This window comes from Hyla sarda, chromosome 6 (assembly GCF_029499605.1).
Source record: "Hyla sarda isolate aHylSar1 chromosome 6, aHylSar1.hap1, whole genome shotgun sequence".
Taxonomy (NCBI): Eukaryota; Metazoa; Chordata; class Amphibia; order Anura; family Hylidae; genus Hyla; species Hyla sarda.
This window is the reverse complement of record NC_079194.1, coordinates 39,690,650-39,717,170: the sequence shown is the minus strand read 5'-3', so window position 1 is coordinate 39,717,170 and position 26,521 is coordinate 39,690,650. Positions and strand designations below refer to the sequence as shown.

General features: G+C 42.6%; 1 protein-coding gene across 3 annotated transcripts in view; it reads right to left on the bottom strand.

The window, feature by feature from the left end:
- The window catches only part of KCNT2 (potassium sodium-activated channel subfamily T member 2), an 814,344-nt gene that overhangs the window by 248,303 nt on the left and 539,520 nt on the right, over window positions 1-26,521 (bottom strand). For all 3 annotated transcript variants that reach the window (XM_056523545.1, XM_056523546.1, XM_056523547.1), the window contains exons 17-19: window positions 25,752-25,968; window positions 10,266-10,371; window positions 7,419-7,591 (exon numbers count right to left, since the gene is read on the bottom strand). In XM_056523545.1, the coding sequence (XP_056379520.1) occupies window positions 7,419-7,591; window positions 10,266-10,371; window positions 25,752-25,968 (496 nt within the window). The remainder of the gene's footprint in view (window positions 1-7,418; window positions 7,592-10,265; window positions 10,372-25,751; window positions 25,969-26,521) is intronic.

Below are 26,521 nucleotides of genomic sequence, written 5' to 3'. Positions count from 1 at the left end.
TTTCGGCTATGACAAAGGCTACACTATAGCCGAAACGTTGCATTGCTGATGACCTAAATAAAGACCACAGCCTCTTTGAAATTGGGAGTCTGCATACTTTTTGCTGTGACCTATACCAATTGGATATATATATATATATATATATATATATATATATATATATATATATATTTTATTTATTTTTTCAGCCAAAACCAGGAGTGGAACCAACATAGAAAATAACTTTCTACAGGCTGATACAATAGAGGCATGACAAGTGGTCAGGGAAGTTTATAGCTTACCTTTATGCCTATACAAGCATCTTCCATTGTGGCAGAACCCTCTCCTATCTTAGAGGTCCCTCAATCCTCTTTAGGAGGAAGATACTGGAATGTCTTTTGACTGGAACTGTCTAAAGGTGAAATATCTTTTCCCCCATCATTCATTGTATATTCAGCTGCACCCTTTTATTCATAAGCAGGTTAGGGGTTATGCCCCAGTAGAACACCCCAATAGGGTTTTGCGTTGATTGTAACGCGAAACCGCCGGCAGTTGCCTGTTTTCTGAGCCCTACCAGCAGCTGCTGCAAGTCCCACGCTACCGAGGTGGTCCGGTTTCCAAGGCCGAGAGACCCAAACTGTGCGGTGAGTGCAGGCTATGTCTTTCTTTATATTCCTACGTTATATTCATACCGGACTCTCTGTCCTAGCCCCACCGCGGGTCAGAACAGAGACTCTCCAGCTGTTCCTAGAGTCCTAAGAAGTACAAGAAGATTTATTGTGCTAGTGCCGCTATCTATCTATTTCTTTAAGAAGTCGTGCGTTATACTAAAATTAGCTGAACCAACCACCTTCAGCAGTTTTATCTGTCTGTCTAAGGTGTATGGTGGCCTCCTAAATCTTCACTGACAGATGTCGTGAAGAGAAGGGTCGGGCATGTTGGATTTGTCAGCCTGACCATACTGTTTTGGGAGATACAGACAGAGGAGTCTGTCTCCAGTTTATACCTATTCTTAGACAACACTTAAATATACAGAAATAATTCACCGACAAGGGCTAATCAGCAGTCAGGAGAGCCACCTCCACACACGTAATTTGAAGAGGAAATCATAAAGTATCACCGAAGAACAGGCCTCTTTGTAGAATAGCGATATGGATTATACGTTATAAAACATAACCTTTAATCAGTCACCAAATATCATCAATATATAATATACAAGTAATAATAAACAAAGATGGGAACACTGCAAAAAAAATCAACAAATGCGAGTGTCCCTGGCTGTGAAGCAGCCACTAAGCAGATAGACAGAACCTGGATAATGAGGTAGATATGGTAAATACACAAGATCCATATCGGGTAGATGTAAGGTAGACCTCAATAATAGTGTTAAGGATATTGTCACGATGCCGGCTGGCAGGAGGTGGATCCTCTGTGCCAGAGAGGGATTGGCGTGGACCGTGCTAGTGGACCGGTTCTAAGTCACTACTGGTGTTCACCAGAGCCCGCCGCAAAGCGGGATGGTCTTGCTGCGGCGGTAGTGACCAGGTCGTATCCACTAGCAACGGCTCAACCTCTCTGACTGCTGAAGATAGGCGCGGTACAAGGGAGTAGACAGAAGCAAGGTCGGACGTAGCAGAAGGTCGGGGCAGGCAGCAAGAATCGTAGTCGATAAGGCAATAGCAGGAGGTCAAGTACACAGTATGGACAAACACAGTAACGCTTTCACTAGGCTCTAGGGCAACAAGATCCGGCGAGGGAGTGCAGGGGCAGTGATCAGATATAGTCTGGGAGCAGGTGGAAGCCAATTAAGCTAATTGGGCCAGGCACCAATCATTGGTGCACTGGCCCTTTAAGTCTCAGGGAGCTGGCGCGCGCGCGCCCTAGAGAGCGGAGCCGCGCGCGCCAGCACATGACAGCAGGGGACTGGGACGGGTAAGTGACCTGGGATGCGATTCGCGAGCGGGCGCGTCCCGCTGTGCGAATCGCATCCCCGACGGCCATGACAGTGCAGCGCTCCCGGTCAGCGGGACCGACCGGGGCGCTGCGGAGAGAGAGACGCCGTAAGCGCTCCGGGGAGGAGCGGGGACCCAGAGCGCTAGGCGTAACAGTACCCCCCCCCTTAGGTCTCCCCTTCTCTTTGTCCGGTAACTGCCTCCCCTGGGATGAGGACACCGGGAAAGAATGGAGGGTTTCCTCAACGGCAGGCAGTACAGCAGGAGTGGGAATGGGGAGGGAGGGCAGAGGGCGAGGCCTGGCACGGGGCAGTGTGACACCAGGACGGGGGCCATGAGGAGGCACCGAGGCTTGCCTGACTGGACTGGGAGGGGGGGAGAGGCACTTCTTATGGCAGGCAGAGTCCGTAAAGACCTTAGGGAGACCGGTTACAGGGGGAACCACAGGGTCACGGCAGGGAGTACTGGGAACCGGTTTAAGGCAGTCCTTGAAACAAGAGGTACCCCAGCTCTTGATCTCCCCTGTGGACCAATCCAGGGTTGGGGAATGGTGTTGAAGCCAGGGTAGTCCAAGGAGAATTTCGGAAGTGCAATTGGAGAGGACCAAAAACTCAATTTTTTCGTGATGAGGTCCGATGCACATTAGGAGGGGCTCCGTGCGGTAACGCACGGTGCAATCCAACCTGACTCCGTTGACCGCGGAAATGTAGAGTGGCTTGACGAGACGGGTCACCGGGATGCGGAATTTATTCACCAAGGAATCCAGAATAAAGTTCCCAGAGGCACCGGAGTCCAAGCAGGCCACGGCTTAGAGGGAGGAGTTGGCTGAAGGAGAAATCCGTACGGGCACCGTGAGACGTGGAGAAGCCGACTTAGCATCAAGAGACGCCACACCCACGAGAGCTGGGTGCGAGCGTGCGTTTCCCAGACGTGGAGGACGGATAGGGCAATCCACCAAGAAATGTTCGGTACTGGCACAGTACAGACAAAGATTCTCTTCCCTACGGCGATTCCTCTCTTCCTGGGTCAGGCGAGACCGATCCACTTGCATGGCCTCCTCGGCGGGAGGCCTAGGCGTAGATTGCAATGGAGACTGTGGGAGAGGTGTCCAGAGATCTAAGTCTTTTTCCTGGCGGAGCTCTTGATGTCTCTCAGAAAAACGCATGTTAATGCGAGTGGCTAGATGAATGAGTTCATGCAGGTTAGCAGGAGTTTCTCGTGCGGCCAGAACATCTTTAATGTTGCTGGATAGGCCTTTTTTAAAGGTCGCGCAGAGGGCCTCATTATTCCAGGATAGTTCAGAAGCAAGAGTACGGAATTGTATGGCGTACTCGCCAACGGAAGAATTACCCTGGACCAGGTTCAGCAGGGCAGTCTCAGCAGAAGAGGCTCGGGCAGGTTCCTCAAAGACACTTCGAATTTCCGAGAAGAAGGAGTGTACAGAGGCAGTGACGGGGTCATTGCGGTCCCAGAGCGGTGTGGCCCAAGACAGAGCTTTCCCAGACAGAAGGCTGACTACGAAAGCCACCTTAGACCTTTCAGTAGGAAACTGGTCCGACATCATCTCCAAGTGCAGGGAACATTGTGAAAGAAAGCCACGGCAAAACTTAGAGTCCCCATCAAATTTGTCCGGCAGGGACAAGCGGAGGCTAGGAGTGGCCACTCGCTGCGGAAGAGGTGCAGGAGCTGGCGGAGGAGATGGTTGTTGCTGCTGTAGCTGAGACTGAAATTGCTGTAGCTGTGACTGAAGCTGCTGCAGCTGCGACTGGAGTTGCTGTGTCATGGTGGTCAAGTACGACAGCTGGTGATCTTGTTGGGCGATCTGTCGGGCTTGCTGGGCGACCAGTGTAGTGAGGTCGGCGAGAACTGGCAGAGGAACTTCAGCGGGATCCATGGCCGGATCTACTGTCACGATGCCGGCTGGCAGGAGGTGGATCCTCTGTGCCAGAGAGGGATTGGCGTGGACCGTGCTAGTGGACCGGTTCTAAATCACTACTGGTGTTCACCAGAGCCCGCCGCAAAGCGGGATGGTCTTGCTGCGGCGGTAGTGACCAGGTCGTATCCACTAGCAACGGCTCAACCTCTCTGACTGCTGAAGATAGGCGCGGTACAAGGGAGTAGACAGAAGCAAGGTCGGACGTAGCAGAAGGTCGGGGCAGGCAGCAAGAATCGTAGTCGATAAGGCAATAGCAGGAGGTCAAGTACACAGTATGGACAAACACAGTAACGCTTTCACTAGGCTCTAAGGCAACAAGATCCGGCAGGGGAGTGCAGGGGCAGTGATCAGATATAGTCTGGGAGCAGGTGGAAGCCAATTAAGCTAATTGGGCTAGGCACCAATCATTGGTGCACTGGCCCATTAAGTCTCAGGGAGCTGGCGCGCGCGCGCCCTAGAGAGCGGAGCCGCGCGCGCCAGCACATGACAGCAGGGGACCGGGGGAGGTAAGTGACCTGGGATGCGATTCGCGAGCGGGCGCGTCCCGCTGTGCGAATCGCATCCCCGACGGCCATGACAGTGCAGCGCTCCCGGTCAGCGGGACCGACCGGGGCGCTGCGGAGAGAGAGACGCCGTAAGCGCTCCGGGGAGGAGCGGGGACCCGGAGCGCTAGGCGTAACAGATATGACATGTGGAAAAAATAGGGGTAGGTGCACTCTAAATATATAGGCTCCATCCCTCTGTCCCTGCCTTTTGAGGGACCCACCTCCTTAACAGGGAGGCCTCCACCACGGTGATGTTCCCTAACTTAACTAAGTGAGGGAAAAAAACACAAAAATAGGGATAAGATGTGATTATAGCCTTATATGCTCCGCGGTACGCAACCGCCAGGACATCCCATTGCAAATCACCAAGCACAAATCATATATGTGTGTGTGTAAAAACATGTGCACTGGTATAAGATATACTACCAGAGAGTACTAAAATCATGAAGGATCCAATAGCTGTTCCAACGCGTTTCTACCATCCTATATTTACAGTTCCAACAGGGAACCAAAAACACAACCAAAACAAAGACCACACAACTGTGGTCATAACCAGTGCACGAGTACCATGATAATACCAGTACCATTGTGGGGGAACTATACTGCCAACCATTGTGGGGGAACTATACTGCCAACCATTGTGGGGGAACTATACTGCCAACCATTGTGGGGGAACTATACTGCCAACCATTGTGGGGGAACTATACTGCCAACCATTGTGGAGGGTGGGGAGCTGCCTACCATTTTGGAGGGGGGGGGGAGCTGCCTACCATTGTGGGGGAACTATACTGCCAACTATTGTGGGGGAACTATACTGCCAATCATTGTGGGGGGGAGGGGGAAGGAGCTGCCTACTGTTGTGGGGGAACTATACTGCCAACTATTGTGGGGGGAGGGGGGGAGGAGCTGCCTACCATTGTGGGGGAACTATACTGCCAACTATTGTGGGGGAACTATACTGCCAATCATTGTGGGGGGGAGGGGGAAGGAGCTGCCTACTGTTGTGGGGGAACTATACTGCCAACTATTGTGGGGGGAGGGGGGGAGGAGCTGCCTACCATTGTGGGGGAACTATACTGCCAACTATTGTGGGGGAACTATACTGCCAATCATTGTGGGGGGGAGGGGGAAGGAGCTGCCTACTGTTGTGGGGGAACTATACTGCCAACTATTGTGGGGGGAGGGGGGGAGGAGCTGCCTACCATTGTGGGGGAACTATACTGCCAACTATTGTGGGGGAACTATACTGCCAACTATTGTGGGGGAACTATACTGATATAAAATATTTTACTACAGTATTTGGTTCAGAATCTTTTTTTTTCTAGATTTTCCTCCTTTAAAATTGGGTGCGTCTTATATGCCGGAGCGTCTTATATGGCGAAAAATACGGTATATATATATATATATATATATATATATATATATATATATTTATATCTCTCTCTCTCTATACATATATATATATATATATATATCTTTGTTTTTGGTTCCCTGATGAAACCGTAAATATAGGACAGTAGAAGTGTGTTGGAACAGCTCTATTGGGACCTTCATGATTTTGGTACTCTCTGGTAGCATGTCATGTACCAGTGCACATGTTTTTATACACACATATATTATTTTTGCTTGGTGATTTGCAATGGGATGTCCTGGCGGTTACAGACCGCGGAGCATATAAGGCTATAATCACATCTTATCTCTACTTTATCCCCATTTTAAATTTTTTACCCTCACTTAGTTAAGTTAGGGAACGTCACCGTGGGTGGTCCCTCAAAAGGCAGGGACAGAGGGATGGGGCCTGTATATTTAGATTGCACTTACCCTTATTTTTTCCTCATGTCATATGCTTAACTTGTCGTCTACCCTACATCTACCCGATACGAACCTTGTTAATTTACCATATCTGCCTCATTACCCAGGTTCTGTCTAGCTGCTTAGTGGCCGTTTGTGGAGTGTTCACATCTTTGTTCATTATTACTAGGATATTATATATTGATTTTATTTGGTGACTAATAAAGGTTATGTTTTATAGCGTATAGTCTATATCGCTATTCTAAAAAGAGGCTTGTTCTTCAGTGATAGTTCAACATACAGCCATGATAAATAATTCAAATGGTTGAGCCCACAATTATTGAAAATGTATAGCCACTTTTAAAGTGGCTCATTTTTTATGTACTCCGTGGCACTATTGGGTCCTGGTTTTGAATACAAAGAATGGATTCAAAACCATGGAGTGTGTATGGTCTCCATGTTTGCATGGGTTTCCAATGGGTACTTTTGTTACCTCCCACATTTCAAAAATATCATAATTGGATAAAGGAACGTGGTCATCTATGTCACCTGCACTAACCTGTAGTGCAGTTGACACTGATGACAACCATACTTACCTGATCCCATTCTGTGCTCCTGTTATCCTGCCATCTTCCTCCGTATTTTCCGCTCCAGGGCAGACTTGGAGCATGGACGAAGCTTCCTGAAGTCATGGCTGCTGCTTCTCTGCTGGGTCTACTGGTGATGTCAGGAAGCTTCGACTATGCTCCAAGTTGACTCCAGAGTTGAACATATGGAGGAAGATAACAAGAGCACGGGAGCATGGAACAGGATCAGGTAAGTATCGTTGTCATCAGTGTTACCTGTACTACATGTACTACAAGTTAGTTCAGGTGACACTGATGACAGATTTCCTTTGATTTTAAATCTAGAGCCCCAGTAGGCACAGTGCTGCAGAATATGAGGGTGTTGAAAAAAAAAAGTAAAACAAATACAAGAAAATGTGTGTGTACTTAATAAAAGAAAAAAAGAGCACTTTTTTTTCTAGTTATCCTTAAAACCCAAGGTACCTCATCCAATTTCAATTGTTCATACAAAGCTGTTAGATGGCGTCTCATTAAAAGATATGGAGAATAACATTTATATGAATGAAAGGAATTTATTTGTTAGAAGACCTTTAAAAGTTCTGGAGATTCAGTTTTAATATCTAATATATAATCAGTTCTCAGCACTTACGGATTATCCAGCAGTAATATGATTGGATTAAGCTCCTTCTTTGGTCGGTAATAAGCTCTGAGTGGAACAATGAAATTGTATAGTCCATTGCCTGCTGTCTCGGCTGCCACAATGATGACTTTATTTTTAAAACCATAGGCTTTAGCATCTTCATAATAGTTATGTTGACAGCCCTAAAGCACAAGTGAATGGATTTAAGTATGTCATGTAGTTTAATACACAGTATGAAGTATATTTCATCTTTGGTTAGTGTTTATAACCACAAAAAGCTTTACTTTAGAAATCAATAAACACAAAGTATCAACATACTAATAAATGCAGAATTCCACAATCATACCTGCTAGTATTTTTGCATGGAGAATAGCGCAGTCAATAGAGATGATCGCAAATAGAAGAAAGATAAATTGGCCAATGTAAAAAACATTCAATAAGTGTAGTAAACAAAAGACAGCTATCATTGGTTGCACAGATTTAGGGTTCAGACCTGAGGAAGAACATGACTATTTATAGATGTGTTCCACCGACGTGCTGCTATGAAAGCAAGGTAAAAGAAATGCAACTTTTTCATCTTAAAGGGTTACTCCGCTCCTCAGCGGACGGAACTCAATGTTCCGAATGCTGGGTGCGGGCTTCCGTGTTCACGCCGGACCCCTTGTGATGTTGCGGCTGTCACGCCCCCTCCCATAGACTTGCATTGAGGGGGTGGGATGTGATGTCATGAGGGGGTGGGGCTATGATGTCACGAGATCCCAGCACCGGCTCCAGCATTCAAAACAGTTTGTTCCAAACGCTGAGCAGCAGAGTACCCCTTTAAGGACACACCCCATTTTGCCCTCCCTTAAAAAATCAGGTTTCCTTTTTTGTGTTTTTGTTACTCCTCACATTTTAACCCCTTGCAGACATCGGGCATACAGGTACGCCCTTGCCACCTAGGACTTTATGCACAAGGAGGTGCCTGTACGCCCTGGAGCGTTTTAAGTCCACAGTAATGCAGTATAATCTCCCTCCTCCCATTAGCTTCTTAGAAGTGACAGCAGCAACTAATGTAATCCCTCCATTGCTGCAGTTGTCTTTTACATTTATTTTCATGTAGTATTTTGCAAGCCCATTGCATCAGTTACCCCTTTTCCCATCCACTTGCCATCTTTATTAGTGTATACAAATTAAAAGGAGTACTCCAGTGGAAAACAATTTTTTTTTATAACCAACTGGTGTCAAATAGTTAAGCAGATTTGTAAATTACTTAAAAATCTTAATCCTTCCAGTACTTATCAGCTGCTGTATGCTCCAGAGGAAGTTGTATGGTTCTTTTCAGTCTGACCAGAGTGCTCTCTGCTGACACCTCTGTCCATGTCAGGAACTGTCCAGAGCAGGAGCAAATCCCCATAGCTAACCTCTCCTACTCTGGACAGTTCCTGAAACAGACAGAGGTGTCAGCAGAGAGCACTGTGGTCAGATAGAAAAAAAAAAACTACACAACTTCCTATGGAGCATACAGCAGCTGATAAGATTTTTATATAGAAGTAATTTACAAATCTGTTTTACTTTCTGGCACCAGTTGATTAGAAAAAAAAATTGTGTTCTACTGAAGTACCCCTTTAAATCAGAATTATTCATCAGCCCAGCATAGAGTCAGAGTACAGGTTCACTAGCACCATGTCAAGGCATAGCCTTGGGGATTGCGTGATGTGCTGTGATTAAATAATACGGGGAAGGAGGAACCTATGTGTATAACATTGGCAACAAGCTCAGCCCTGGAATGGAGACAATGGGAAAAAAAAGTGCGCTATGGGGGGGCTCTCAGGGGCTTAATATTTCTGGGGTCCTGCCGCTGGAAACCCCCACAATCTCTCCTGCAGCACCCCCTGTCATCTGGTGCATGGAGTGAGCTTTGCTCAGTGCCTGATGACTGGCGATACAGGGGCTGGAGTATTGTGATGTAATGACCCCGCCCCCTCATGACATCATGCCATGCCCCCTCAATGCAAGTCTATGGGAGGGGCCGTGATGGAGTGAAGCTATCCTTTGGATAGGGAACAAGATGTCTAAGGGTTGAGTACCTCTTTAAACAGTGTAAACTTAAACGTAAAGAGTACTTCTCATGATCTTGTTAAATTGAATAATCCTCCCAGTTCACTGCCCCCATCATGATAAACCACCCCCTGCCTTTATTTTTATTATTTTTTAGTTTTCTACCTTGATATTGCTCTGCATTTTTTGCTCAGTCTCAGTCAGATTCACATTCATCATCTGAAGCCATACAGGGGAGAACTTCCTCCCTCATTCTGATACTACTACTAGTTGGCTTAAACGTACGTTAGAATTTTCTCCAGAAATTGGCAGAATATCAGCACACCCAAAGCCACGCTCCTTTTTACTGAGGCCACATTTCGATTTCAAACTGGGCAGAAAAGTATTAACAAAAAATTTCAAAAACACTTATGAAATGTTGTAGAACTTATAAAAAAAATTAATTGGTAAATTGTTTCTTATTTTTAGCAGTTTTTCTGTCTATTTACAGTTTTTTTCAGCCATTTTTTATTCATGGCTCAAAATGAGGTTTAGGAAACACTGTGAACAAGGCCTACGAGTGCACCAAATAAAAAATTTCAAAATTTGATAATTTTTCTCCAGAGCTGCACTCACTTTCCAATTCCCCTTGTCAGGCATAGTGCACATCTGCATTCTCTTTGTCTAATTTGATATAAAAATCTGTCTAATTAATGCACCAGTTTTGTTTGTTTGTTTTTACACATATTGAACCACGATTCTGGCACACTCATTTATATTTCTCTTTCTAATTTTTTCACTACTCGTTTTACATTGTAATTTTTGTTTTCCTTTTACCTTATCCAATCGTAAACAACAAAATGGGACTTTTTCTGGCAGGAGATGACAAAACGTTGGTGAGCTGCCTATATATGGTGAGTTGGGAGGATAACCTTTGATGTACCTAAAACCAAAAAATAAAAAAAAATCAGCAATAATCAGTAAATATATTAAAGGGGTACTCCGCTGCTCAGTGATGGGAACAAAATATTCTGAACGTTTAAGGCCGGCGCCGGGGGATCATGATGTCACATCTCCGCCCTCTTGTGACGTCACGTCCACCCCCTCAATGCAAGTCTATGGGAATGGGTATGGCGGCCGCCCGGTATCCCTCCCATAGACTTGCATTGAGGGGTGGGCTGTGACGTAACGATTCCCCAGCGCCGGCTAATTTTCTTCCAAACGCTGAGAAGCGGAGTACCACTTGAATGTTTTCATTTTAGTCACATTCCAAACTTGGCTACAAACATTGCAACACATATTTACTGCAGTGATACATCATGGATTTCTAAGTTACCTTTGTTACTGAAGCATAGATGATGTTATATTGTTGAACATATCCATTATTTAAAATGTTCTTACGGAACAATAAAAATTATATACAATTATGTTTTCTGTGTTGAACTCTTTAGAAAGCAATCGAGATGAAATAGAACTGACTGATGTTGATACAATATTACTTTTTATACACTATAGAAATGTAACAAACCCACATTTGTCATTGTCCCGTTTGAAAACTATGATAACTTACTGAGAATTGCTAGCAAGCTATAAGGAAATAGAGGGTGACACAAGGTAAATTTTATTTATTTTTACTATGGTCCAGACGTCTTTTTAAAATAAATAAATAAATAAAAGAGAAGACATAAAAATTATGTTAATGGCGTAGATGTGTGCAGACACAGAAATAAAGTGCATTAGTGTGTTCATGATTTCATGTTACTCAGACTAGATGGATTTTGCTTGTTATTAGACTTTGAGATTTGTACAGATTTAAAATAATAAAAAAAAAAATTATTGGAAATAATAGGTATTTCTGCATGTTTTGATTGACTAAATTATCAGAACACTGTAGAGTCAACCTTAAATGGGCACTGTCAGATTCAAAAACTTTTGACATGTTGTTCATCTTGGCAAAACATTAACCTTTCTAGTAAATTTTATAAGTAAATTATATTTCCATTTTTATAGAAATCATGGCTTACAAAATCATGGCTTTGTCCAAGCTGAAGCACAGGCATGGACAAAGTCCAGTAAGTGTGTGTGTGTGTGTGTGTGTGTGTGTGGGGGGGGGGGGTTCTAGCAATCTATCCTGTCTGATACGAAAGGAGAGAGCACAGAGTAGTACTATCAGACAGAAGAGAGCACGGGTGAGTCCTATCAGACAGGAGAGAGCACAGAGTAGTACTATCAGACAGAAGAGAGCACAGAGGAGTATTATCAGACAAGAGAGAGCACAGGGAGTGCTATCAGACAGGAGAGAGCACAGAGGAGTACTATCAGACAGGAGAGAGCACAGAGATGTCCTATCAGACAGGAGAGAGCACAAAGAAGTCCTATCAGACAGGAGAGAGCACAGAGGAGTGTTATCAGACAGGAGAGAGCACAGAAATGTCCTATCAGACAGGAGAGAGCACAAAAAAGTCCTATCAGACAGGAGAGAGCACAGAGGAGTGCTATCAGACAGGAGAGAGAACAAAGAGGAGTCCTATCAGACAGGAGAGAGTACAGAGATGTCCTATCAGACAGGAGAGAGCACAAAGAAATCCTATCAGACATGAAAGAGCACAGAGGAGTGTTATCAGACAGGAGAGAGCACAGAGGAGTCCTATCAGACAGGAGAGAGAACAAAGAGGAGTCCTATCAGACAGGAGAGGGCACATAGAAGTTGTATAAGACAAGAGAGAGTACATAGGAGTACTATCAGACAGAAGAGAGTGCAGAGGAGTACTATCAGACATGAGAGAACACAGAGGAGTGCTATCCGACAGTAGAGAGCACACAGGAGTACTATCAGACAGGAAAGAGCACAGAGGAGTCCAATCAGACAGGAAAGAGCACAGAGGAGTACTATCAGACAGGAGAGAGAACAGAGTACTATCAGACAGAAGAGAGCACAGAGGAGTGCTATCAGACAGGAGAGAGCACAGAGGAGTACTATCAGACAGGATAGAACACAGAGGAATACTATAAGACAGGAGAGAGCACAAATGATTCCTATCAGAAAGTAGAGAGCACAGAGGAGTGCTATCAGACAGGGGAAAGCACAGAGGAGTACTATCAAACAGGAGAGAGCAGAGAGGAGTCTTATCACACAGGAGAGAGCATAGAGTAGTTGAATCAGTCCAGAGAGAGCACAGAGGAGTCCGATCAGACAGGAGAGAGCACTGAGGAGTACTATCAGACAGGAAAGAGCACAGAGGAGTCCTATCAGACAAGAGAGAACAAAGAAGAGTCCTATCAGACAGGAGAGAGTACAGAGAAGTTGTATTAGACAAGAGAGAGCAAAGAGGAGTACTATCAGACAGAAGAGAGCACAGAGGAGTAGTATCAGACATGAGAGAACACAGAGGAGTGCTATCAGACAGTAGAGAGCACAGAGGAGTCCAATCAGACACAAAAGAGCACAGAGTAGTACTATCAGACAGAAGAGAGCACAGAGGAGACCTATCAGACAGGAGAGAGCACAGAGGAGTCCTATCAGACAGGAGAGAGAACAGAGGAGTGCTATCAGACAGGAGAGAGCACAGAAAAGTACTATTAGACAGGAGAGAGCACAGAGGATTGCTATCAGACAGGAGGGAGCACAGAAAAGTACTATTAGACAGGAGAGAGCACAGAGGAGTACTATTAGACAGGAGAGAGCACACACGGTCCAATTTTGTGAATCTGACTGTCGGACTCATTTCGGAGTGATATCCCAATTTGGATTTGGAAGTGCCAATTGCTCTGTGATTGCCCATTCAATGCATGTCCTGGATCAGGGACTACTGTCAAAGGTAGTAGTCTCTGTTCTGGTACAGTCCATGGAATAGTTTTGCCAGGTAAAAGGCACCCAGTCCAGTGTATGTAACAATGAAAGGTGTCATGCATTCCTTTGGGATGGAACAAATCCCAAAAAATTACAAAAAGTTTATATTCGATCCGAATATATTAATATCCGAATCAGATTTTATTTTTGTGAAAGTCAAACCAAATGCTGAATATACAGAACGATTTGCTTTGTGATGAAGGAAGAATACATATTGATGTAGCCACAGTTATCTTTAACATGATAATCCAACACAGCACTCTGTTGTGTTGGAATATATTAATGCACCATAGATTTTTTTTTTTTAACCCCTAAATGCCAGTGGGCATAAATGTGCCTCCTGGTACCCTGGTTCTGATGTACCAGGATGTACATTTAAGTCCTAAGGCACATTTTGACTATAAAGCGAGTGCTTGCCTCATACATGACAGGTCCTGGGCTTTTACCAGCAGCCGGGACCTCACTGCTAACAGCAAATTTCAGTAATTCTGATGATGTCTGCCATTAATCCTTTTGATGCTATGATCAATACTGATTAAGGCATCTAAAGCAGTTGTGATGCTTAAGTACACTTATCGGATAATCCGCTGCACGATTACAGAGGTGTGATGAGTGAAAATGGTCGCCAGAGCTCTGCTTACCTGCTTTGTGTCACTCCAGGGATTAAAGGGGTTGTGCGCTGCCCTGACTTTCGGAGCTCCGCACACAGCGTCCGGAAGTTCATTACTCCAAACGCTGTGTGCGGGCTTCCGTGTTCGCAGCCGCCGGGCGTGACGTCCCGCCCGGCCCCTCGCCCGCCCCCTCGTGACGTCCCGCCCGCCCCCTCGTGACGTCCCGCCCGCCCCCTCAACGAAAGTCTATGGGAAGGGGGCGCGACCGCTGTTACGCCCCCTTCCCATAGAGTTTGGTAGAGGGGGCGGGCGTGATGTCACGAGGGAGTGGGCGGGACGTCACAAGGGGGCGGGCGAGGGGCCGGGCGTGACGTCACACCAGGCGGCAGAGAACACGGAAGCCCGCACACAGCGTTCGGAGTAACGAACTTCCGGACACTGTGAGCGGAGCTCCGAAAATTAGGGCAGCACACAACCCATTTAAAGGGGTATTCCAGGAAAAATTTTTTTTTTTTTTTTTTTATATCAACTGGCTCCAGAAAGTTAAACTGATTTGTAAATTACTTATATAAAAAATTGTAATCCTTCCAGTGGTTATCAACTGCTGAAGTTGAGTTGTTCTTTTCTTTCTTACAACAGTGCTCTCTGCTGACACCTCTGCTTGTCTCAGGAACTATCTGAAGCATTAGAGGTTTCCTATGGGGATTTTCTCATACTCTGGACAGTTACTGAGACAAGCAGAGTGTCTGCAGAGAGCACTGTTGTCAGACAGAAAAGAACAACTCAACTTCAGCAGCTGATAACTACTGGAAGGATTACAATTTTTTAATAGAAGTAATTTACAAATCTGTTTAACTTTCTGGAGTCAGTTGATAGGAAAAAAAGTTTTACCATGGAATACCCCTTGAATATAAAAAAATTGTGTCCTTTAGGGGTTCATTATTAACCCTTTAAGGACACAGACCATTTTGACCTTAAAGGGATACTCCGCCCCTAGACATCTTATCCCCTATCCAAGGAATAGGGGATAATATGTCTGATAACGGGGGTCCCGCTCCTAGGGACCCCGCAATCTCTCCTGCAGCACCCCCATTCCTCAGCTGCCCGGGACCCCCGCGATCAGACATCTTATCCCCTATCATTTGTATAGAGGATAACATGTCTAGGGGCGGAGTACCCCTTTAAGGGCACAGCCAATTTTATTTTTGCATTTTCGTTTTTTTTCTTCCTCGTCTTCTAAAATCCATAACTCTTTTATATTTCCATTCATAGACCCATATGAGGGCTTGTTTTTTGCATGACCAGTTGCACAGTAATGACATCACTCATTTTACCCTAAAATGTATGGTAAACCCCCATTTTTTTATTTATTTGTGTGAGGAAATTTAAAGGAAAATCATAATTCAGCTAATTTGGGGGGGGGGGGGGGGGGGTTGTTTTCACGGTAAAAATTACATGTTTTCTTTATTCTCTGGGTCAATATGATTAAAATGATACCCATGGTTACATAAATGTCCATTATTGTTTTACAAAATCAGTACTTTTAAAATTGCCCTATTTGACCACCTCTAACTTTCTTATTATTCTGTATTCAGAGATGTGTAAGGTCTCATTATATCAGTCATTAGATTGCTAATACTGTTACTCTTGGTTCTATTAATTGAGGAGTCATTTTAAAATTAGGTTTCTGTAGTGTATAAGAATGCTCCAGTATCAAAATAGAGACAAATGGACTTCAAAAGGTACTGTGGGTCTTTTGCGGCGCTGACTCGGAACAGGCACATCAGGTGAGTATGAAAGGTTTATTAAAATACAACACGTTTCACCACACCGCCTGATGAAGCCACGCATGTGCGGTGAAACGCGTTGCATTTTAATAAACCTTTCATACTCACCTGATGTGCCGGTTCCGAGTCATTGCCACAATAGACCCATCGTACCTTTGAAGTCCATTTGTCTCTATCTACTTGGTTGGGAGGCTGCAGACCGGGCTCTAACAATCCTTACACGCTGTCCATTGTTGTGTGTGAGTTCACACAACCACCTGGGGTAAGAGGCTTTAAAAATAATCTTTCTACCAATACCTACCCAGTTGGTTTTACGCTATGGAGCGCTCTCTTTTATATTTCCAGTATCAAGATGACACACGCTACCTCTCTGGGTAAAGAAGGGATTACACGACTGAAGATGTAAAATTGAGCCAATCCCTTTATTGATAAATAGTAACTTTTGATTTTATGGTTTTTCAGTGGAAATGTTTTAAAGACGTTATAAAGAAAACTTTTCAGAAAAAGGAAAATATATTCCGTTTGAGCCATTTGAGACCGAACAATGATTAATTTCACAACATTGGTAAAAAAAAAACATGTTCCAACAATGGCACAAATGTGGCTTTTGCTCGAATGTCTGAGCTGGAATGTATATTTAGTCACTTGTGCTTTATAGACATTACTGCGCGGTGGAACCTCTTATTTCTCAGCCACGCTGCTAAACTTAAAATTGTGTGGTGAAGAGGGAGATGCTTCTAATAAGATGTAATACTAAAGACAGAGATGGTACAATTTGAGAAACCCTAGTGTAAACCCCCCCGCTGCTATCATTTCTATCTCTCCGTCTTACACTTTTTCTAAACTACCATCATTATTTGCAAAAGTTTCTTTAGAGGGATGAGAACTCGGAAAATATGATCTCGCACAGACAGGATTTAAGCCTCCTGCTGGAAAAATAAAATTGTAACCGTAATGATTTTTCTCTGGGAAGATTCGGAAAAAATCACTTGTTCAGTATTTTTGAGAACAGGGTATAGTTTAAAATATTTCAGCCGATTTTTTATTTATTCTTTTTACTGTCCTGAATTTCCTAAGCATGTGTCGGGAGAATAATACCAGTAATAATCGTAAAGTCTGCATGTTGTATTTCATTAACAACCCATTGCATATCCCATATTTCCCGATTTAAACACAAGGAAAAGGTCTGCTTATCTTCGCTCTCGCATGCCGCCCCGCATTACGGTTATTGTAAAGTCTTTTAACCAAGAGAATTCTCCTCTTGGTTATGTCGTCAGAAAAGATGGGTATCGCGAGTTGTCAAAATTAGAAACAAAATATGTTTTCCAAATTAGAAACAAAAACAATAATAATAATTGAAAAAATAATAATTAAAGGAGTTATCCAGGAATAGAAAAATAGGGCTAATTTCTTTAAATAAAAATAAATAAATAAATACCGTATTTTTCGCCCTATAGGACGCTCCGGCATATAAGACGCACCCAATTTTAAATGAGGAAAATCTAGAATACAATGTAAAGTATAGGTCACAGTGATCTTCAACCAGCGGACCTCCAAATGTTGCAACACTACAACTCCCGACATGCCCGGACAGCCGTTGGCTGTTCGGGCATGCCAGGAGTTGTAGCTTTGCAACATCTGGAGGTCTGCAGGTTGAAGACCACTGGTATAGGAGGTAATACTCACGTGTCCCCGCCGCTCCGGACCCGTCACCGCTCGTCACCGCTGCCCTGGATGTTGCCCTCCATCGCTGTCGCTGCATCCCCGGGGTGTCCCCGTCACTCTGGAACGTCTCTGCTGCGCGGTATCCTCACTCTCCGTTGCCGCCATCACGTCGCTACGCACGCCATTCCTATTGGATGACGGGGCAGCGTGCGCGACGACGTGATGACGACGAAGGGGATCCCGGCATGGAGCAGACACCGAGGAGGCAGGTAAGGTCCTTCCCATGCAGTTGGGTTAGTGTCCCTTTCACTTCAGACGCGGTGGTCAGCTTTGATCGCCACGTCTGAATGGTTAATACAGGGCATCACCGCGATCGGTGATGTCCTGTATTAGCCGCAGGTCCCGGCCGTTGATGGCCGCAGGGACCAACCCGATAGGTGTGTATTCGCCGTATAAGACGCACCAACTTTCCCCCCCCCCCCCCCAGTTTTGGGGAAGAAAAAGTGCGTCTTATACGGTGAAAAATACGGTAAACAGCACTAAGGCTGTTGTAACTGTTATTGCACCTTAGTTCCATTGAAATGAATAGTGCAAGCTGTGATGCCGCACACAAAGACAGGTGTGGCACTGTTTTTTGAAGAAATTAGCTCTGTTTTATCTATTCCTGAATAACCCCTTTTACTTTTTATTCTATATTACAATAGTAGATGTACCTATATTATAATGCTTACCTTAACCACACAAAGAAAATAGTTGTCTAATGTCTCCCTCTTAGTTTTGACCTAAAGTAGATGTTAGCAGATTTCAAGGCCTAAATGGGACTAAATAGTAGCCCTTAGACAAAGGTTTGTATGCACAACCATTGCACCTGACTTGTTTCTGTAGGTTGCTCTCTGGTCTGGAAACAGTTACAGTCCCCGGCAAATAGCAATACAGGGGTGTTATATCCGGCCTCCAGCTTTTGTGGCCTGTGCTTCTGATTTGAGTTCACTCGGCACTTTGTCTTTGTGTGCGCATGCACTTTGTATCGCCATGGTTTTTGTCTAGTGTAACTTTTAGCCCAGTCATATATTCTGATATTTTTGTTACTTGTGTACCTGGTCGGGGTTTAGTCTGTCCTGTTTGTTTCTTGTTATGCATTCTCTGTTGGTGTGTGTTTACACTTGCTTCTGTGAGTCTTGTTTCTTGACCCTTGTTTAGATTTGTTTGTGCTTAGTGCATTTTTGTGTCCCTCCATGATTGAAATTTGGGTTTGTTGTTTTATCCTGTATCTCCTAGTGTTAGTTCTGTTTCCTGAGCTTCACTTTATCTCTACCTGGGAGTCAGTTTGCTTTGTATCTACTTTTGAATTTGAATTGAATTTGCTTTGTATCTAGTTTTGCTTCAAAAAAAGCTTTAGTGTTGAGCTGAAACTTTGCTGTTTGTAACATGTGGTGAATAAATTCACGCTTTTTGATTAATCTTTGGAGTGCTGCGCCAATACTTGTTGGGCTTTCTAAGCGGGTCAGGTTCGGACCCAGGACGCTGAGCACCCACATGCTTTTTTGTTTGGTGGTGCTGCAACTACTTTGGTATTTAGTTTTGAATTAGTTTTATGTACCCTGTTCTTTTCCTTGTTCAGCTGGTTGGTCTTTTATTGTTTTTTGCATGCCAATAAAATGTTTAATGTTTCTTTACTTAGACTGTATTACACAAATAGACTGAATAAACCATAGGCTAAAGTCCAGTAGTAACGTAGTACAATTAAAGGGGTTATCCAGGAAAAAATAAAAAAATATGTATCAACTGGCTCCAGAAAGTTAAACAGATTTGTAAATTACTTCTATTAAAAAAAATCTTAATCCTTTCAGTAATTATGAGCTGCTGAAGTTGAGTTGTTCTTTTCTGTCTAAGTGCTCTCTGATGACACCTGTCTCGGGAACTGTCCAGAGTAGAAGCAAATCCTCATAGCAAACCTCTTCTACTCTGTGCAGTTCCCGAGACAAGCAGAGATGTCAGCAGAGAGCACTGTTGCCAGGCCAGACAGAAAAGAAAAACTCAACTTCAGCAGCTGATAATTATTGGAATGATTAAGATTTTTTAATAGAAGAAATGTACAAATCTGTTTAACTTTCTGGAGCCAGTTGATATGGGAATTTTTTTTTTTTTTCCTGGAATACCCCTTTAAACTTCTAATGAATGGTATAGATTCAATTTAGACCTTTAGTGACAGTGAATCCTCACAATATACTATATATACTCTATCTAGGTGTGACAATCTATTGATTATATCGTCACCTCTACATTCTTGTTTTTAAGCTGTGACTCCCATAAAACATGGTCCCCTTGCCTCCTTCAGATCCTATTCTAGGGAATTCTTAGACCAATAAACGATATAGGTCATATGGGTGGAAGGGAAAAAGGAAAACAAAATTGTGGATCAAGATAGGAATATATCCCATAACTATTCATTATAGGATACAACAGGGACCATGTGACTATACAAAAAGATCTGAGAGTTATCCGCACATACGGAAAATTATTTTATCTAAATTGAGATGGTGCCAAAGAAACCTCAAATGGTGTTTAGGAAAAGGGAGAACAGGAAAGGACTAGCAAATAAAGGATAGACTGGTAAAAAACTGACAAATTAAATAAGGTGCAATGGTGTTAAAAAAAATTCATACAAAAAATTTTAAACAGATTTCATTTAAAGTCTAAGAGTAGCAGCAAAGTAGTAGAAAACTAATAATGTACTAATAATAGTACAGCATACCAGTTGCAGTGTCCCTTGGGAAATAATATATGGGACTTACGCGGATGAAAACTAAATTGAACATACATAATAAAACAAAAAATGGCTAAAACAAATAGTGTTTCTTTGCATTTCTAGAAACACATAATCAATAGGGGCTAATTTTTTTTTTTTTGGGGGGGGGGGTAACAGCTTGAAAACTGAAATAGAGAGGTGGCAATATTATCAAGGGACTTTCACAGAAAACATATTTAATTGGGTTTGAACTGGGAATACATTCTCACAGTTAGAAGTAAGATTGTGTCTTGTTTTTTTTATTTTTTATTATAAGAATTATTTATTAATCTTTTATGTGTTGTTTTACTCCATTAATAGTAAGATTAAAGAAGAGTGTTAAGTTTTCTATGAGATTCTAAAAAGTGAATCCCAAAGGAAAACTATTTTTTTTATTACATAAAATATTGTGAAAATGTACTGAAATGGTAAAATAAAACCCAATATATCATCACCTTTGCACTATGTTGTTCACAAAGCTCAACGTGTTACTTTTACATGCTAGACAATATAGAAAAATAGAAAAAATGGCAAAAATGCATTTTTTTATGTTGCATCCCAACAATAAGCCATAATAAAATCAAATAAAAGAGGACCTTTCACTTTTTGTTTAAAATATAGTTATATAATGGAAAGTAATAAAAGGAACTGTGCGGGAAAACCTTGGTAATAGCGACCACAATATAGTTACTTTTGACTTAAAATGTAGAAAACAAAGACAGGCGGGGAAGGCAAAAACATATAACTTTAAAAAGGCAAATTTCCCTGGGCTGAGAGCTGCACTACAGGACATAGACTGGGGGGAGGTGTTCTCAAATACTGATACAGAAGGTAAATGGGACATCTTTAAATGAACTCTAAATAACTATACAGCTAAATATATACCAAAGGGGAACAAATATAAACGATTAAAACTAAATCCTACATGGCTGACAAATGAGGTTAAAAGAGCAATAAACAATGAAAAAATAGCCTTCAAAAAATACAAATCCGATGGGTCAGATATAACATTTAACCCCTTAAGGACGCAGGACGTAAATGTACGTCCTGGTGAGGTGGTACTTAACGCACCAGGACGTACATTTACGTCCTGTGCATAACCGCGGGCATCGGAGCGATGCCCGTGTCATGCGCGGCTGATCCCGGCTGCTGATCGCAGCCAGGGACCCGCCGGCAATGGCCGACGCCCGCGATCTCGCGGGCGTCCGCCATTAACCCCTCAGGTGCCGGGATCAATACAGATCCCGGCATCTGCGGCAGTTCGCGATTTAAATGAACGATCGGATCGCCCGCAGCGCTGCTGCGGGGATCCGATCATTCAGAACGCCGGACGGAGGTCCCCTCTCCTTCCTCCACCCGGCTCCCGGCGTCTCCTGCTCTGGTCTGTGATTGAGCAGACCAGAGCAGGAGATGACCGATAATACTGATCTGTTCTATGTCCTATACATAGAACAGATCAGTATTAGCAATCATGGTATTGCTATGAATAGTCCCCTATGGGGACTATTCAAGTGTAAAAAAAATGTAAAAAAATGTAAAAGTAAATCCCCTCCCCCAATAAAAAAGTAAAACGTCCGTTTTTTCCTATTTTACCCCCAAAAAGCGTAAAAAACATTTTTTATAGACATATTTGGTATCGCCGCGTGCGTAAATGTCCGAACTATTAAAATAAAATGTTAATGATCCCGTACGGTGAACGGCGTGAACGAAAAAAAAAAAAAGTCCAAAATTCCTACTTTTTTAATACATTTTATTAAAAAAAAAATTATAAAAAATGTATTAAAAGTTTTTTATATGCAAATGTGGTATCAAAAAAAAGTACAGATCATGGCGCAAAAAAATGAGCCCCCATATTGCCACTTATACGGAAAAATAAAAAAGTTAGAGGTCATCAAAATAAAGGGATTATAAACGTACTAATTTGGTTAAAAAGTTTGTGATTTTTTTTAAGCGCAACAATAATATAAAAGTATATAATAATGGGTATCATTTTAATTGTATTGACCCTCAAAATAAAGAACACATGTCATTTTTACCATAAATTGTACGGCGTGAAAACAAAACCTTCCAAAATTAGCAAAATTGCGTTTTTCGTTTTAATTTCCCCACAAAAATAGTGTTTTTTGGTTGCGACATACATTTTATGATATAATGAGTTAGGTCATTACAAAGGACAACTGGTCACGCAAAAAACAAGCCCTCATACTAGTCTGTGGATGAAAATATAAAAGAGTTATGATTTTTAGAAGGCGAGGAGGAAAAAATGAAAACGTAAAAATTAAATTGTCTGAGTCCTTAAGGCCAAAATGGGCTGAGTCCTTAAGGGGTTAAACAATACAAAGAGCTTAATAAAATCTGTAAAAATGTAATAAAAACAGCAAAAATTCAAAATGAGAGACAGGTGGCCAAAGAAAGCAAAACTAATCCTAAATATTTTTTTAGATATATAAATACAAAAAAAAACAAGGACAGAGCATGTAGGACCCCTTAATAATGATAATGGGGAGGTTGTCACGGGCGATCAAGAGAAGGCGGAGCTACTGAATGGGTTCTTTAGTTGTGTATACACTATGGAAAAAGGAGCTGACATTGGCCAGGTCAGTGCTGGTAACACATCATGTAATGTACTGAACTGGCTTAATGTAGAGATGGTACAAGGTAAGTTAAGTAAAGTAAATGTAAGGAAATCTCCAAGGCCGGATGGACTACACCCAAGAGTTCTTAGAGAGGTAAGTTCAGTAATATCTGTACCCTTGTTCACGATATTTAGAGATTCTCTGGTGTCTGGTATTGTGCCAAGGGACTGGCGCAAGGCTAATGTGGTACCAATCTTCAAGAAGGGCTCTAGGTCTTCGCCAGGCAATTATAGACCGGTAAGTCTAACGTGCATTGTGGGTAAATTGTTTGAAGGACTTATAAGGAATTACATACAGGAATACATAGGGGATAATAGTATTATAAGTGATAGCCAGCATGGGTTTACTAAGGACAGAAGTTGTCAAACCAATCTAATTTGCTTTTATGAAGAGGTGAGTCGAAGCCTTGACAGAGGAATGGCTGTGGATATAGTGTTTCTGGATTTTGCCAAAGCGTTTGATACTGTCCCTCACAGACGTCTGACAGGTAAGTTAAGGTCTTTGGGCTTGGAAACTTTAGTTTGTTACTGGATTGAACACTGGCTCATGGATCGTACCCAGAGAGTGGTGGTCAATGATTCGTACTCTGATTGGTCCCCGGTTATTAGTGGTGTACTCCAAGGTTCTGTACTGGGCCCGCTGTTGTTTAATTTATTTATCAATGATATAGAGGATGGTATTAACAGCTCTGTTTCTATCTTTGCAGATGACACCAAGCTTTGTAGCACGGTACAGTCTATAGAGGATGTGCATAAGTTACAGGAGGACTTGGATAGACTAAGTGTCTGGGCATCCACTTGGCAAATGAGGTTCAATGTGGATAAATGTAAAGTTATGCATCTGGGTACTAATAACCTGCATGCATCGTATGTCTTAGGGGGGATTAAACTGGCAGAGTCACTGGTAGAGAAGGATCTGGGTGTACTTGTAGATCACAGACTACAGAATAGCATGCAATGTCAGGCTGCTGCTTCCAAAGCCGGCAGGATATTGTCATGTATCAAAAGAGGCATGGACTCAAGGGACAGGGACATAATACTCCCCCTTTATAAAGCTTTGGAACGGCCTCACCTGGAATATGCTGTTCAGTTTTGGTCGCCTGTTCATAAAAGGGACACTGCGGAGTTGGAAAGGGTGCAGAGACGCGCGACTAAACTAATATGGGGCATGAAACATCTTAGCTATGAGGAGCGATTAAAGGAGTTACAATTGTTTAGTCTTGAGAAGAGACGTTTAAGGGGGGATATGATAAACGTATATAAGTATATAAATGGCCCATACAAAAAATATGGAGAAAATCTGTTCCAGGTTAAACCCCCCCAAAGGACGAAGAGGCACTCCCTCAGTCTGGAGAAGAAAAGGTTTAGTCTAATGGGGCGACGCACCTTCTTTACCGTGGGGACTGTGAATTTATGGAACGGTCTACCTCAGGAACTGGTCACAGCAGGAACAATTAACAGCTTTAAAACAGGGTTAGATACATTCCTGGAACAAAATAACATTAATGCTTATGCAGAATTATAAAACTACATCCCTTCCCCTTATCCCCTTACACCCTTCCCTTCAATTCCCTGGTTGGACTTGATGGACGTATGTCTTTTTTCAACCATACTAACTATGTAACTATGAACTCCATTATTTTATATTTTTTTCCCACCAGTTTCTAGTAGGTAAGCACTTATGGAAAATATGTAAAATTAAAGCCCGTCTTTGAATAGAGTTAGAAAATACTGAAAAGTATTTCTTGTTACAAAAGAGGAAAATGTTAGAAACAACTAATGACTCAAGCAAGTTACAGTAAATCTGCTCCATAAACCACCCAGCTGAAAAGGATCACACAGAGGATATAACTAGAGATGAGCGAACTTCCAGTAATTCAATTCGTTACGAACTTCTCGGCTCGGCAGTTGCGGCCTTTAGCCTGCATAATTTAGTTCAGCTTTCAGGTGCTCTGATGGGCTGGAAAAGGTGAATACAGTCCTAGGAGAGAGTCTCCAGCCACCGGAGCACCTGAAAACTGAACTCATTTATGCAGGCTAAAGTCAGCAAACGCCAAGCCGAGAAGTTTGTGACGAATCAAATTACTGTAAGTTTGGTCATCTCTAGATATAAGCATGAGCCCTTAGAATTCATATTAAGCCAAATATTGAAAATATTCAATCAATATTAATGGGGCTAGGGATAGAAACAGGTAGATTGTCCACGTTTTAGCTTATACTTAAAACACTTATTACATATCTAGAGCATAGGGATACCTGTCAGATCCCTGGGACCTCCATGATCTCAAGAATAGATGCCCAAGTATTCTATCAGAATGGAGTTAGGGATCGCATGAGGTTCCTCCATTAATTGACTATGAAAGCTCCAGAGTACAGCACTCGGTTATCTCTGGTGCCCCAATAGTCCAATTTGCAGCTCTACTCTAAGGTGGGTCTACCTCTTATCCTTGATCCTGTTGGAATTGAATACATGTTTTAAATTGGAACACCCCATTAACTTTATCAGGAAGAATTTTCATATTATTGGCCCACAATTACTCAGAGTGTTGGGTTTTTACTAGTGTGAAATGTTGTTTCAGACTCGCAGGATTCCTCTCTATTTACTATAGAGATTCATAGATTTACAAGTTAGGAACATTTTCTGACCAGCAATTTCTAGGTGGAAATTTCCAGCCATTTATTCACAGGATTTTGTATGAATTCAATAGTAAATAGGTTGGGTTGTGAAACCACACCCATTTTCTTGCTAGCCACGCTCACTTTGTGACAAACCTTTTTGGCTTTTTAGAATGCAATGTAGGTTTATCGGATTTTACTGTCGCACAGTGACGTTGACATGTCTTGGAAACTATGCGCCAAAATAGCTTGAAATATCCCAACAAAAACTAGTCTTAGTTTAGCATAGTAAATGAGGGCCATTGTGACTGTATTACAGCATGGCCTTTGTTTTTTAACTAACTTAGTCCACTAATAGATGTTATACGTACTCCTTGGCGTCAGAGCATTCATCATCAGATAGGTTGGTCTCATCTTCTGACTGGTCACTGAGTAGGTCACATGGCTGTATGTTTGCATTATCTGCGAGTTCCAGCACCGGAGCAATACTGGATCTCCTTCCTTCCTTACTAGCTTCTGAGGGCAGTGTTAGGTTAGGCCCACTGGAAGAATGACAGCTCGTGTCTTGCAAATCTATCGCCACTGTGCCTGCAAAAAAATTAAATAAAAAATAAAGTTTATAGTAAAATGTTTAAAAAAAATCACAATCCCACACTCACAATACATCTACATGTCTACAACTACTGGCATGTCCAGAGTGGTTGTCTGTGCACACAATGGGCCTTATTTACAAAGAGTGGAGTGGAGTTTTCTGCGTGGGTTTTTCTTTCCAACAGGTATTTTTTCCATGGTATTTACTATGGTATCTGGTATTTGGTGATTTTTCCCAATATTTTGCTTATTTTACACATGCTCTGAGCTGCCTGATTTTCCAGAGCTCAAATCCACCACATTTTATGTGGGAACATCAGTAAATTTGTAGGTTTCTTTCAATAATGTAGTTTTTTTTTGGGAGACACACCACTTTTTCTTGATGGTGATGCCCCTTTGTAGGGTTTCCTAAGTAAAGTGGAGAGTTAGAAGGCTGTTTTGGATTTTTTGATGGAAATTATGTAGGTAAAATTTCTGTAGGTTAAAAAATATAAAAAATATGTTCAAAAGATTGTCAAAAAGTTTCAAAAGAGCAACCAAAAAATGCAAC